Source organism: Microtus ochrogaster, unplaced genomic scaffold, assembly GCF_000317375.1.
Source record: "Microtus ochrogaster isolate Prairie Vole_2 unplaced genomic scaffold, MicOch1.0 UNK17, whole genome shotgun sequence".
Taxonomy (NCBI): Eukaryota; Metazoa; Chordata; class Mammalia; order Rodentia; family Cricetidae; genus Microtus; species Microtus ochrogaster.
In genome coordinates this window covers 2,938,209-2,951,394 of record NW_004949115.1, presented here as the reverse complement: position 1 = coordinate 2,951,394, position 13,186 = coordinate 2,938,209, and the positions used below count along the sequence as shown (strand labels likewise).

Here is a 13,186-nt window from a genome sequence, read left to right as displayed (position 1 = left end):
TATACACCATTCACTGTTCAGCGACTTTTCAGGAGTACTTGCAGACTATATACTACATAAATATAATAAAGCAATGGATTCATAAAATACCTTCTTTTCATGAGTATCACTCTGAATAGCCTAGAAATTATGCAGTTACACTACAAGGGATAGCAACTAAATCTTTCTAATCTAAAATATTTTTTTGATACCTGGAATTTAACAATGTAGTGATACATAAATTGTGATCCTCATATATTTATTTTCACATATCTATTATTAAAATAATAATACCATGGGGAATTGGTGAGTTGGTTGGTAGGTTCATTTTATGCAAACCTATCAGTCTTACCAAACACATTTTTCACATTGTGGATTTTTGCACATTTGTTTATGCTGTCTCTCCAGAGGTAGTGTTAAACTCAACAGAAAGTATAAATGTAAAATGACTTTAGACTTTCATGTCTCATTTGACACCCAAACTCAAGCCTACTTGTTAGCTTTCAAAACAATTTATTTTGCAACGTAAGAAGAATAACGAGAATGTAATAGAAAATTTGAAAAGGGCAAGAAGATAGGAAGAAGGAAAACTATCAACCATAATCCTACCACTTAAGCAACAACCGTCATTAAGAGTGTTGCTATGCTCACTCTTTAACCTTCATTAGGTCCCACTTATGGTGTACTGCCTTCCTTTAAGTTGCTCGCCTCTGTCTTCCATGTCACGCTTATACCACTCAGGCATACCATACCCTTCTTTGTATAGTTAGCTAACTTGCTGTGACTTGTGCTTCCAGCTAGACTGTTAGAACCCTGGCAGGGCTGGCAGCATGACTTCTCCCACCAGGTGCATTGGACCCAACATTTGCTGACTGATTTAACGTAAATGAAGACGAACCATTAGCAGAACACGAAATAGGCCACATATCTAGATCATGAAAATTAGTGCTTTCCAGTCACCTAACTTGGTGACTATTGCTTTTCTGTTCCTGGACTCTTTAAGGCTATTTCATGGGCCTCTTTCTTAACACCCACACTGAATGCGAAGTACGCTGATTAAGAACCAGGGCTTATTCAAAGACTTTCAATATAAGGCATAAAGGTGAAAGGGAAAGAAGGAGGCTGGGGGAGGGATATGAAGGGAGAAGGGAAGAAGAAGAAGCAGCAGCTGGGGGAGACATATAGTACATAGGCAGTAAAGAAAAAAGAAAGCTAGGAGAGGATATATAGTCTGGTGCTCAATCCAGTATGTGATTTGCCTCCAGCACTGTGTACAGGATCCCATCCACTTGTTCTGAGTCATACCCGATCTCACGAAGCTCCAAGTGAGGGAGGACAGAAGTAAGGAGATAGCTGACGTGGATACGTAGCCGCGTAAGCTTTGCCAAAGCCCTGTATAATGGAGTGAGGGGGTAGGAGAAGAGATGACAGGAAGTCATTAGCCAACAGAATAATACGAAGTCCCTTCACAATGGGCCTATAGGTCTTAATAATTAGGTCTCCATTAGGTAGGAAGAAGGCAGACAGAACCATGCCATCAAACACGGGGAGACTGGCTGTGGCTTTCTAAGGAATAATTACTCAATCCATGGTGGTCAATGAATTAAGACTTTCTCCCTTGTCTATGACCAGTAAACTGGGGGTCTTAGTGGATAATTCCCCTTAGTACTCACAAGGTGATAACTAAACCCTAGTAATTAACCTTTCTAGGTCATCTCCCTCTGTGTTCCGGTAGGAGACCTGGGCCTTCTGCAATACTTCCAGGTGTGTCTCTGTCTCTTTCAGTTTCTCTTTTAGTTCTTGCTTCTCCTCTTTGGTTCTTTCTAGCTCCGCTTTCAGAATTTGGAATTCAGCTTGGCGATAACCCATGTGCTTCTTGCTCCAGTATAAGCCTTCAGTCTCCTGGGTACTATAGGTCACCAATTCATGTTGAGCTTTCTTAAATTCAGAATGCCAGTGATTCTTCTCCTGTTCCAGCTCCTCTACCTGCATTCCAAGAAAGACAAAGTCAGTGATCCATACAACCAAAAGTTAGAGTATCCCAAACCATTTCTACTAAATCTATCTTGTGGTTCTATTATTTATAATGCTTTATTATACTTATGCAAATCTCTTGTCAAACCTAAAATACAGAGGGAAAGCCCATTAGGGTCCTCTCAATCTGAGAATACCACAGACTGGTTTAACTGCATATTTTGTTTAAAAGCTTCAGAATATGAAAGAAACCACCAAAATATCAGTACCCCAGTCCAGTGGTTCTCAACCTGTGGGTCATGACCCAATGGGCTTTCAAATGATCCTTTCATAGGGATCACCTAAGACTATCAGAAAACATGGTATTTACAATATGATTCATAACAATAGCAAAATTAGAGTTATGAAGTACTAAAACAATTTTATAGTTAGGGGTTCCCACAACATAAGGAACTATATTAAAAGGTTGCAGCATTAGGAAGGTTGAGAAGCACTGCCCTTGTCCCTTGGTTACAATGACCTCTCCTTATCCCTACTGGTAAGGCATTGCCCAAACCTTTTGCTGGAACAGATTCCTTTCAGCCAAAACACGCTCCAATTTTTCTGTGGTTCTCTTCAATTCTTCCAGTTCTTTCTGGTTCTTTATCTTTGGCATGTTCCGACTTCCACTCTCCTGGTAGCCTTTTCCTTTCCCTGCAGTAGCTGTGGCAGGGGCCACAGAAGAATAAGGATTCAGGTTCCAAGGTTCTGCTGCTGCCTTTCTTCTGCCTACAAACTCCTCCCGGTTGAAAGGGATTAGCTGGATGGGAGCTCCTGAATCTGCAAGTCCCTTCGCAACTCCGACCACCGCTACAAAAGGCCCTTTATTCACTTCTCTATTCTCGCTACTCCGGTTAGATTCTTCTGCTACCAATCTTGGCATCTGATCTTCTAATTCTTCAGGAAGCAGGGACTCCTGGTCTTGGTCCTGGGACCCTAGACAAAGTGCTGGAGCTTCCCTGTTGTGGCCTGTGCTCTTGTTTGCTTCTGGGTATTCTGGTAAGAGGTATGGTGGTGTGCTTCTCTCAGAACTGGATTTCTCAGGGCTGTCCTCTCCTCCCAGGTCGGCAATAGCAGCCTCTCCCCTCCTGTAAGGACTGGACATGGAGTAATCTATAGGAGATGGTGTCATATCATTTTGGAACCTCCTTCGTTTCTCCACAGGCTCCTCACTTAGGATCAATTTGTATTTACTGCAGAAAGAAGAAATAAAATTGTAAGCTGTCACAGTACAGGTTAAGAATATTCTTACTCTACAAATCCCCTCCTCAAGGCACATATTCTTTCAGGGTAGGACTATTATTGCCACGGCCAAGAGATGCTTTCTTCCTGAGAGTGTACTGGATGCTGTCCCTAGCGTGTCAATGTTAACAGATGATGTGGGACTTTTACTAGGAAGCCCCTTGAAGAGGGTCACAGGCTGGGGGTGGGGGTAGCGTTGTGTTATCCTCAGAAGGGATTTGGGTAGCACTCATGGGACCCTGAGTTAGTTCTCAGGAAAATCAGATGCTGTAAAAGATGTAATGGCTTGCTCTTGCACACAACCCTAATACTGTGATCCCACCCACCATAAGGCTTTTATCAGAGCCAAGATGAAAGCAGCAACACCGTGCCCTTGAATCTCTAGTCCTGTGAGCTGTACAAACATTTTGTTTCTTGTAAAGTTACCCGATCTAACACATTTTGTTACATCAAGTAGTACAACAACTCAGCCCCCTCCCCAAGCCTCAACCCCTTCACTCGTGCAACTGGATGAATTGACAGCTGGGGCTAGGAAAGAAATAAAGCTGGTAGGTTTTAAGGGTTAGCATAAAATAGCCCTATTAGAAGAAAACAGGAGGGGACTGACCTTGGTAGAATGTTTTCAAAATGAATTTTAAACCACCCTAACTGTCAAGCTTCCTAAAAGCAAATAGAGGAAGACAAACAAAAACTAAACACACACACACACACACACACACACACACACACACACACACATGGAATAAAAGGTCATTTTAAAAAGCCTAGCGGTGTATGCAGAAAAGAAAGGCAGCTCGTTAATTTTAAAGTATCACAAACCCTCCAGTATCAAAGACTTAGCATGTTTTTATATTGCAATAGTACTCCACACAATTCCTTGCCAGCCAAGTGGATTATGTCTATTGCCCACTATTCCCTTGTAAAAGTTAATTAAAACACAAGGCCCTGATTAGAAACAAAGAAAGTAAACCAATCAGATCAAGTTATTTCCCCATTATGACCAACACCTTCACTTGGTCAGGCCCAAACTGGAGCTCCCTTTGTTCTTCAGGGAAAGCCAGATTCCATGGCCTCAAATCACCTTCCCTTTCTGGCTACTACAAGCACTAATGTGTTGTGGAATATTAATTTAAGATGTATTACATTTGTTTATGCTGTGGAACATTTGTTTAATGATGCAAAGATGTGTTTCATTCTTTTCTGTTGCATTTGTTTAAGTCTGTGAAGCTGAGTTACCTTGCCTGTCTAAAATACTTGATTTGTCTAATAAATAGCTGAGTGGCCAATAGCAAGGCAGGAGAAAGGATAAGTGGGGCTGGCAGGCAGAGAGAATAAATAGAAAGAGAAAAAGAGAGAAACGGTAGCAAAAGAGAGGAAGGCGCGAGGACACTAGGGGCTAGTCCCCGAGCTACACAGCCAGCCACAGTGTAAGAGTGAAAGGAAGATATACAGAAGGAAGAAAAGGGAAAAGTACAGAGGCAATAGGTAGATGGGATAATTTAAGTTAAGGAAATCTGGCTAAAAATAAGCCAAGCTAAGACCAGACATGCATAGAAAGAATAAGCCCCCGTGTGTGATTTATGTGGGAGCTGAGTGGCAGGCCCCTGAAGAGTAAAAAACAAACAACTACACTAACGGGTAAAGAATCTATCAAAACAGTTGGTGCCAGAGAAATCCATAGTGATCTTCAATAGGCAGAAGGATTGGAAAGCCATTTCCCTTCTTGTAATTGCTCCCTCTCCAGGTGACCAAGAGATGCCAAGGTAAAAAATCAGCTGTTGAACTTTGGATGAGAAAGGATCAGGCATGTAAGTAACTAGCCTCCTCAGAGGACCTCAAGGCCACCCATGTCTCTGTGGCTTTGGAGGGCAACTGTGAGACCTCTCAATCTTAACCTCTGAGAACACTCTATGAGTTTCTTGGAATCCAAATGGGCCTGCCATCTTTTTTTTTTTTTTTTGGTTTTTCGACACAGGGTTTCTCTGTGGCTTTGGAGCCTGTCCTGGAACTAGCTCTGTAGACCAGGCTGGTCTCGAACTCACAGAGATCCGCCTGCCTCTCGGGCCTGCCATCTTAACAGCTCCTGTGATATCCTTTTAGCAGTTTGTACAATACTACGCAGAAAGAAACGCTGGGCACAGTGGTGCAAGCCTCTAATCTCCGCCCTTAGGAAGCTGACGCAGGAAGATTGATGGAACTTTGAAGGCAGCCTGGGCTACAGGCCTGTCAGGGAAGGCTACACACTGAAGCCGTCTTAAAAAAAAAAAGAACAAAGACAAAAGCAAGTTTTGTGAAAGTAAATAAAGTTGTATTATTTGTCTGATCTTCATTTGCCCAACTCTAAGGGCTCTGTTCATAACAATTTCCGATTTGACTATGATCTTTCCTCTTAGGAATCTCAGACTGTTGGCTCCAACCTATGGGAACCCCCCCCCCCACACACATTCTCCTAAGTCCTAACCCCAATACTGACTTTAGAACTGCTTAGCACACCTTTCTTCCTGGAGGTACCAATGGTATCTCCAACTCGGTGTGTATAAAACTGACTCTTGACATGCTCCTTCAAACATGTTTTTTCTCTCCTGTTTCTTACTGGTGTTAACATCATCCAACTGGTGGCAATTTTTACAGTTTTATGTGGTGACTTACACTCCCAACATGCTGGTTAGGGTACCATTACCTTTCTGGATGCTGCAGTGGCTTCCTATGACCTCCACCCCCCCCCCGCCAGCTCATTCATTATGGTAATCTCCTAAAGCCAGGCTTCAACATATTTAATTACTTTTTAAAAACTTTTTATGTGTTGCTGCCTCTAACATAAAAGTCTAAATGTCTTAACTGGACAATCAAATCTTCCCATGCTAAAACACAAGGAACCTCTATGCTAGGTAGTGTGTTAAGCCTTATCTGATTCTCTCAATTGGAAGGCAGGCAGCAGGAATATTATCTTAACTGCTTTAAGGGACGGTCAGGAAAAGGTTGTAATTGACTGCAGCTGCTAAGTGGCAGAGCTGGGGTATATAATTTGGCCCTAGCTTTATCTTCCATTACTAGACAAACACCAGACAAACTGAATTGCTGGGTGATTTCTTATTGTGATCCATTTGGCCACAACAACTCTCTCTTTTCTAGCATTACAGATTTAAATCCTGCTTGCATGGTACTTTGACTTTCTGTAATACTGCGTGTGTGGATGCACATGCACACTGCATGTGAAGGCCAGTGGTCATCATCAGGTGCAGTTCTGCAAGACTCATCTACCTTGTTTTCTGAGACAGGGTTTTCACTGCGGCTCGGGCTTGTGACCAGGCAAGGTTCCAGGCAAGGTTAGTGGGAGAGCAGGTCCCTAGGGACTCTTCTGTCTCTGTATCCCCAGTGACAGGATTACAAGCAGGCACTGCTGAATCTGGCTTGTTATGTGGGTGCTGTGGATGGAACCTGGGGCTTTGCACTTGAGTAATAAGCACTTTATCAACTGAGATATCTCCCTAGGACTGCTTGGAGCAATCTTAACATTCTTTTATAAGATGTGTCACCATCTATGGGATAAGAGCTTACATGTATGTGTGCACATCATACTTGAGTACAGACTTAGCACCTCCTTGATAGAGAGCACTTACTGTGGTAGAAACAGAGGAGCAAAACTTCCATGTAAGTGGAAATCAAAATAGGATTATTATCCCAGGTGGTGGTGACCCACGTATTTAACCTCAGCACTCGGGAGGCAGAGGCAGGTGGATCTCTGAGTTTAAGGCCAGCCTGGTCTACAGAGCGAGTTCCAGAACAACCAGGGCTACACAGAAAAAAAAAACACACACACAACAAAAACAGAACTATGGATTTCTGTTATTTATTCTATATTTCTCCAGACTCTGGTTCTGCCCTCTAGGAATCGATCCTAATTCAAGACCTATACCTGCTCCTTGGGTAAAGATTAATTGTAGGTTTTATATGCTTGGAATTTAACAACATTGTTTTCTTTTCATTTTCTCTTTTTTACCACATTATCTGTTGTTGCTTTATATTTTAAATTATCTTCTAAGCCTTTTACATTTTCTGACACAGCTACACAAACCATCCTTCTGCTACTCAAAATGCTTCCTGCAGCACTTCTCTCTTTTTGACTGTGAGTTGGCTACTTCATAAAGAACATGCAGAAGACTATATTGAAATTAGAATATTTTAGTTTTTGGACATTCATTACCTTGTTTTTGACTCTGTTTAAGACACCATGATAGGCAAAAATAAGAATCAAAACTGTGGCTTCTGTACAGTGTGTATGCACTCATTTGTGACAACCTCTTTTTAAAATGCTGTGCACTTACCTATTTAGAGTATGCATGTCTATCAACAGCAATTCTCTGCTTCAGACTTTGAACAGCTGGGATAACAGCAGGCTTTTCATAACTGATCTCTATTATTTAGTGTGTTTCCAACATTTATCCAAGGTGTATCAGTATATTATTGTCTCTCTGGTGTTGATTTGGTTTGAGTATGCACCCCAATACTTTACATGCAAAAATCTAATCCCCCTTGTGAGATACAAAATATGGAAACTCAATTCAAGTATGTCTGGAGGTAGGGTCTTTGGGAGGTGATTAGGGTTAGATAAAGCCATTAGGGGAACGCTCTAATGATTACTAGTGAGGGTCATCAGAACATAGGGAGAAACAGAAAATCAGGTGAGACAGAAGAGGACAGTGGCGAGGGAAAGAGACTGACAGAGACTGACAACATATAGAACACATATGCAAACACAGATGTGTGCTCCGTCTCTTGCTATGTGATGCCTTGCACTGTCTCAGCACTCTGCCAGCAAGAAGGCCTTCCTTCTCCAGAGCTAGGGATGTGCTAGTTAGAGTTAAAGCTTCCAGAACTAAATTAAATACATCTGATTTTCCATAGGGTTACACAGCCTAGAGCATTTCATTATAGTAAGAAAAAGTTCATTATTACCAGTCCTTTACATGGCTAAGTAATATTCCATTGTATAGCTCTTTAACTTTAAATATTTTATTTTTGAGAATATTATAAAATGTACTTTGATCATATTCATCCCCTCTCCCAACTCCTCCCCTTCCTACTTTTCCTCTTCTCCTTAGCTCCCTAATTTTGAGTCTTTTCCCTCTCATTTTCACCCTCATCAAGTACAGTTCATGTTACTAGACTAGTCTTGAGAGTGGGCCTACCCTGGAGTGTGGCTGACCTACGAGGGGCCACATCATTAAAGAAAACAGGACCATCTCATTAGATACAAAAAAGACCGTTGACAAAACCCAACATCCCTGCATGATGGAGTTTTATCACCAAGGGATGTTGGATTTTGTCAAATTTCTTTTTTTTAATCTAAAAACTCCCAGAGAATTTAGGGATTCAAAGTCATTATCTCAACATATTAAAGATTCAACCACAAATTTCCTACATGTGATAAATATATTCAGCAAAGAAAGTATCAGGAAACAAAGTCAACTCTCTCTCTCTCTCTCTCTCTCTCTCTCTCTCTCACACACACACACACACACACACACACACACACACACAGAGACAGAGAGAGAGAGAGAGAGAGAGAGAGAGACAGAGACAGAGACAGAGAGACAGAAACACACATGAGAGAAAGAGACACAGAGAGAGCAACCTTTCTATATATAAAGAAATAAACAACAAACATATTCAGAAGAAAATTAGGGAAACAATCCTATTCATAATAGCCTCAGAAAATTAAAATGCCTTGGAATAAGTCTAAGGAAGTGAAAGTCATATAATAAAAACTGTAAGACAATAAAGAAAGAAATTGATGAGGATATTATATATTTTCTATCAGCTTATCAGATGAGGGGAATTTCAGCTGCTTTTACCCTCTGTCTACTGTAAACAATGCTGCTATGAACACATGTACAGTTTCTGTATGAATACACATTCTCACTTTTCTAGAATATATATTTTGAAGTGGAATTACTGGATCATAAACTATTTGAAAACATTTAACACTCCCAGACTTTTCTACTGAAGCAACTGCAATATTTTGCATTTATATCAATACACAAAAGTTCTGCTTGCGCCACATCATCACCAACACAAATTATCTGCCTTATTGAAGATAGCAATCTTTTTTAAATTTATTTATTTAATAAAGATTTCTGTCTCTTCCCCACCACCGCCTCCCATTTCCCTCCCCCTCCCCCAATTAAGTCCCTCCCCCCTCCTCAGCCCGAAGAGCAATCAGGGTTCCCTGCTCTGTGGGAAGTTCAAGGAACCCCCACCTCCATCCAGGTCTAGCAAGTTGAACATCCAAACTGCCTAGGCTCCCACAAAGCCAGTGCGTGCAGTAGGACCAGAAACCCATTGCCATTGTTCTTGAGTTCTCAGTAGTCCTCATTGTCCGCTATGTTCAGAGAGTCCAGTTTTATCCCAGGCTTTTCCAGACCCAGGCCAGCTGGCCTTGGTGAGTTCCCAGTAGAACATCCCCATTGTCTCAGTGTGTGGGTGCACCCCTCGCGGTCCTGAGTTCCTTGCTCGTGCTAGGAGAACCCAAAGAAAAACATATAGGCATCCTCCTGAATATTAACCTTCATCAGGCGATGAAAGGAGACAGAGACAGAGACTCACATTGGAGCACCGGACAGAAATCTCAAGGTCCAAATCAGGAGCAGATGAAGATAGCAATCTTATTGGCTGCGAAGTAAAAGCTCATTTTGGTTTTGATTTGTAGATCCTTGATGGTTACTGATACTAAACTTCCTTTCATTTGCTTATTCATCATCTGTGTTTCTTCACTGGCCCATTAAGCTGTTTCATTAGTGAGTTGTAACGGGCTTTATATAGTCTGGATTCCAACCCTTTATTACATACAACTTTTCTAAAGTGGTCTCCCTCAACTCTATGGGTAGTTGGTTTTACTTTATTGTTGTTACTGCTATTATTTTTGGTGACAGGGTTTCACTACAACTCAAGCTAGCCTTGAAATCCCAATTCTTCTTCCTCGGCCTCTTATTACCTTATCATCAAGGTTCTTTACACCTCTTTTTTGTTTTGTTTTTGTTCTTGAGACAGGGTTTCTTTGTGTAACAGTTTTTGCTATCCTGGAAATCATACTGTAGACCAGGATGGCCTGGAACTCAAAGAGATTCACCCACCACCGCCCAGCAGAGTGATTTTCTTATTATGCCTTCACAATAGGCTTTTTCATTATGAAATGTCTCTTTTTAGATCTAGAATACTTTTTTTAATGCACGTAATTTTAAACTGTCTTGTTTTGTAGTGCAGGCTGACCTCAAAGTGATAGCGATCCTCCTGCCCCATCCTCCTGAGTGCTAGGATTACAGGTGTATACCAGCACATTTGGCATTAGAATATATTTTATCTGGTGTCAGAATAACTGTCTAGGTCTATTAATTTGCTGTTTATATGGTATGCACTTTCTGTCCTTTACTTTTGATTCATTTGCAGATTTGAATCTAAAGTGTCTCCTCTGGCTGACATATCTAGACTTTTAAAGGAAATCCAATGTAACCACATCTACCTTTTGACTGAACTGTCTAACGCAGATACACTGGGTTCATTACTGATATGGTAGAGTTTATAATGGCTATTTAGATTTTGTTTTCCATTTGTGTTATGCCTTCTTAGCTCTCTGTTTCTCCAGTATTATTCCTTTTCTATGTTATGTAGATACTTTTAGTAGAATATTTACAGGTCTAAGAAGTTATTATTTTATCTTTTATTTTTCCAGCTGATTACTTATTTTGCATATGTAAGTATGCGTATGTACACAAGCATGTGTTACACACAGCCTCTATACTCAAGTCAGAGGATGTGTAGGAGCTGGCTCTCTCCTTTCATCCTCTAGATTCCAGGGATCAAGCTTCAGGTTGTCAGGCTTGGGGTCGGGTGCCTTTACCCGCTGAACCATCTAGTTAGCCCAAAATTATTTCACCAATTATTACTTTTTTACAATATTACATCATTTGATGAATCTATAAGAAGAAAACAGAGCAAGTAAAAACCTTCAAGACAGGCTTTTCTCTGTGTAGCCCTGCCTGGCTGTCCTCTGTAGACCAGGTTGGCCTCAAATTCAGAGATCCACCTGCCTCTACCTCCTGAGTGCTGGGATTAAAGGCGTGGGCTACAACCACCTGGCACAAGTACAATTTTCTTATATTGTCGCTGCTTAATTTTTGCTGTCTTCATTTCTGACTATGCATCAAAGGTCCTCTCTGTACTGTTACTCCATACAGCCTTGCTAGACCATTCACTGCCTTTGTGTTTACTATTGTCAAAAATATTTATATTTATATACAAAATAAGTTCAATGATAAAGTTCTATATACATGTAATTACATATAAATGTCTTAAGTAATTATTCCTTAAATTGGTCAATAGAATGAAGAGTGACATTATATTGTTTTGCAGTTCTTCACACAATTATCTTTATCAGCACTCAGATTATTGTCTAATTTCATAAGAAATTACTAAAAGACAGCTCTTGTCCTGCAAAACATCCTTTAGTATTTCTTATATGGCAGGTCTGCTATATAAGATTATACACACACACACACACACACACACACACACACACACACACTTACAGATTTAGTGTATAAGTTTACACACCAAAGAATAAATTTATAGCATTTAATGCCTTAAAGATAATTTTACTGGAATTAAACTTTTGGTTGATAGTCTTTTTTCTAGCACCTTAAATACTTCATCTTTCTTTAGTCTGTTTCACATTGTTATAATAGAGTACCCAAGAGTGGGTATCTTATTAGGAAAGGGGTAATTATTTGAGGCCATAGTTCTGGATGCTGTTAAAATCAGGTAGCTGATTTAGTTGGCTTCTGGATAAAGTCTCACTAGAGCCTGACTCATGGCAGAAAGTAGAAGAGCATGCAAAAGACAGAGACCTTCATGATGCTCACACCTCTTGTCTGACAAATACTGGTACACTAGCAATTAAATATCAAGGCAAGTTTGGCTGGGGACAAAGCATATCCAAGTCACAGTAGCATTCCAATGCCTTCTGTTCTCCATTGATTTTTATGAGAAATCACCTGTTAATCTTAATGAGACCTGCTAGCACAAGGCCGTTCACTTTTACTCTCTGTACTTCTCCAGTTATTTTTTTTAAAAAAGCATTTTATATTTTATTTGTTTGTGATTTGGAAGCTGCCACCAAAATTTAAGCAGTCTGTTTTTTTGTAACACACTCATTTACTAATAGCTTAGATCGTCCCTTTTTTTGCCACCTCCAAGAAAGCACAGAAATAAATATATATATATATATATATATATATATATATATATATATTACAAATTATCAGGGATGTGATTTTATCTTTAAACCTGGCCTCTTAGGAATCATCACTGGATCAGAACATTGTTTGGCCAGTGGTTGGTGGTTAAAATCCATGCCAGGGGGCAGGGGGTTGCTGTCTGTCTGCAGCTTGGGTATTGGTTTCAAGTTCACCTTCTGTCCTATTCTGTTTGTTTCTTAGTGGGTGCCGGTTTGTGTTTATGCAGACCCTTGCTGACACCCAGAATAAACTGCCATCTCAAGAAACTTGCCTCGATTGTCTTTCTCTCTTTCCATTACCAAAATTCTGGCTATGTCACTATTTTATTTTTTGCAAGTTTTATCATGGAGTTATAAGCACCCTCTTAATTAGTATCTATCATAATCTATGGCCTATTTTATTTCTGACAGTATCCTTAGGTGTGAAATTCTTGATACTTTGCTCTAGATAAGTCAGTTCCTTTAGGTAGAGCTATGGAGTTCAACCTTAATGCTTGCCTTTTTTCTCAAAGCTGAACAACTTATGCAAAAAGTAGAAGTAAAGACAATGGCCTGTTTCTTCCAGAGATGAATCTCTTCATTATGGATGAGGACTGGGGTGAATCTGCACTTGCTCCACCCAAAATGAACCTTTGATCAATGAGCAATCTTGAGCTGGGG

The 13,186-nt window shown here is 40.4% G+C and overlaps 1 protein-coding gene across 3 annotated transcripts in view; it reads right to left on the bottom strand.

The window, feature by feature from the left end:
- Window positions 1-235: 235 nt before the first annotated feature.
- The window catches only part of Morc4 (MORC family CW-type zinc finger 4), a 57,763-nt gene continuing 44,812 nt past the window's right edge, over window positions 236-13,186 (bottom strand). For 2 of the 3 annotated variants that reach the window (XM_026789360.1, XM_026789361.1), the window contains 3 exons: window positions 2,510-3,185; window positions 1,682-1,965; window positions 236-1,371 (listed from right to left, as the gene is read on the bottom strand). In XM_026789360.1, coding sequence (XP_026645161.1) covers window positions 1,218-1,371; window positions 1,682-1,965; window positions 2,510-3,185 — 1,114 coding nt within the window. In that variant the 3' untranslated portion in view covers window positions 236-1,217. Of the gene's footprint in view, window positions 1,372-1,652; window positions 1,966-2,509; window positions 3,186-13,186 lie in introns of all 3 variants that reach the window. The other variant, XM_026789362.1, reaches the window with a different exon arrangement.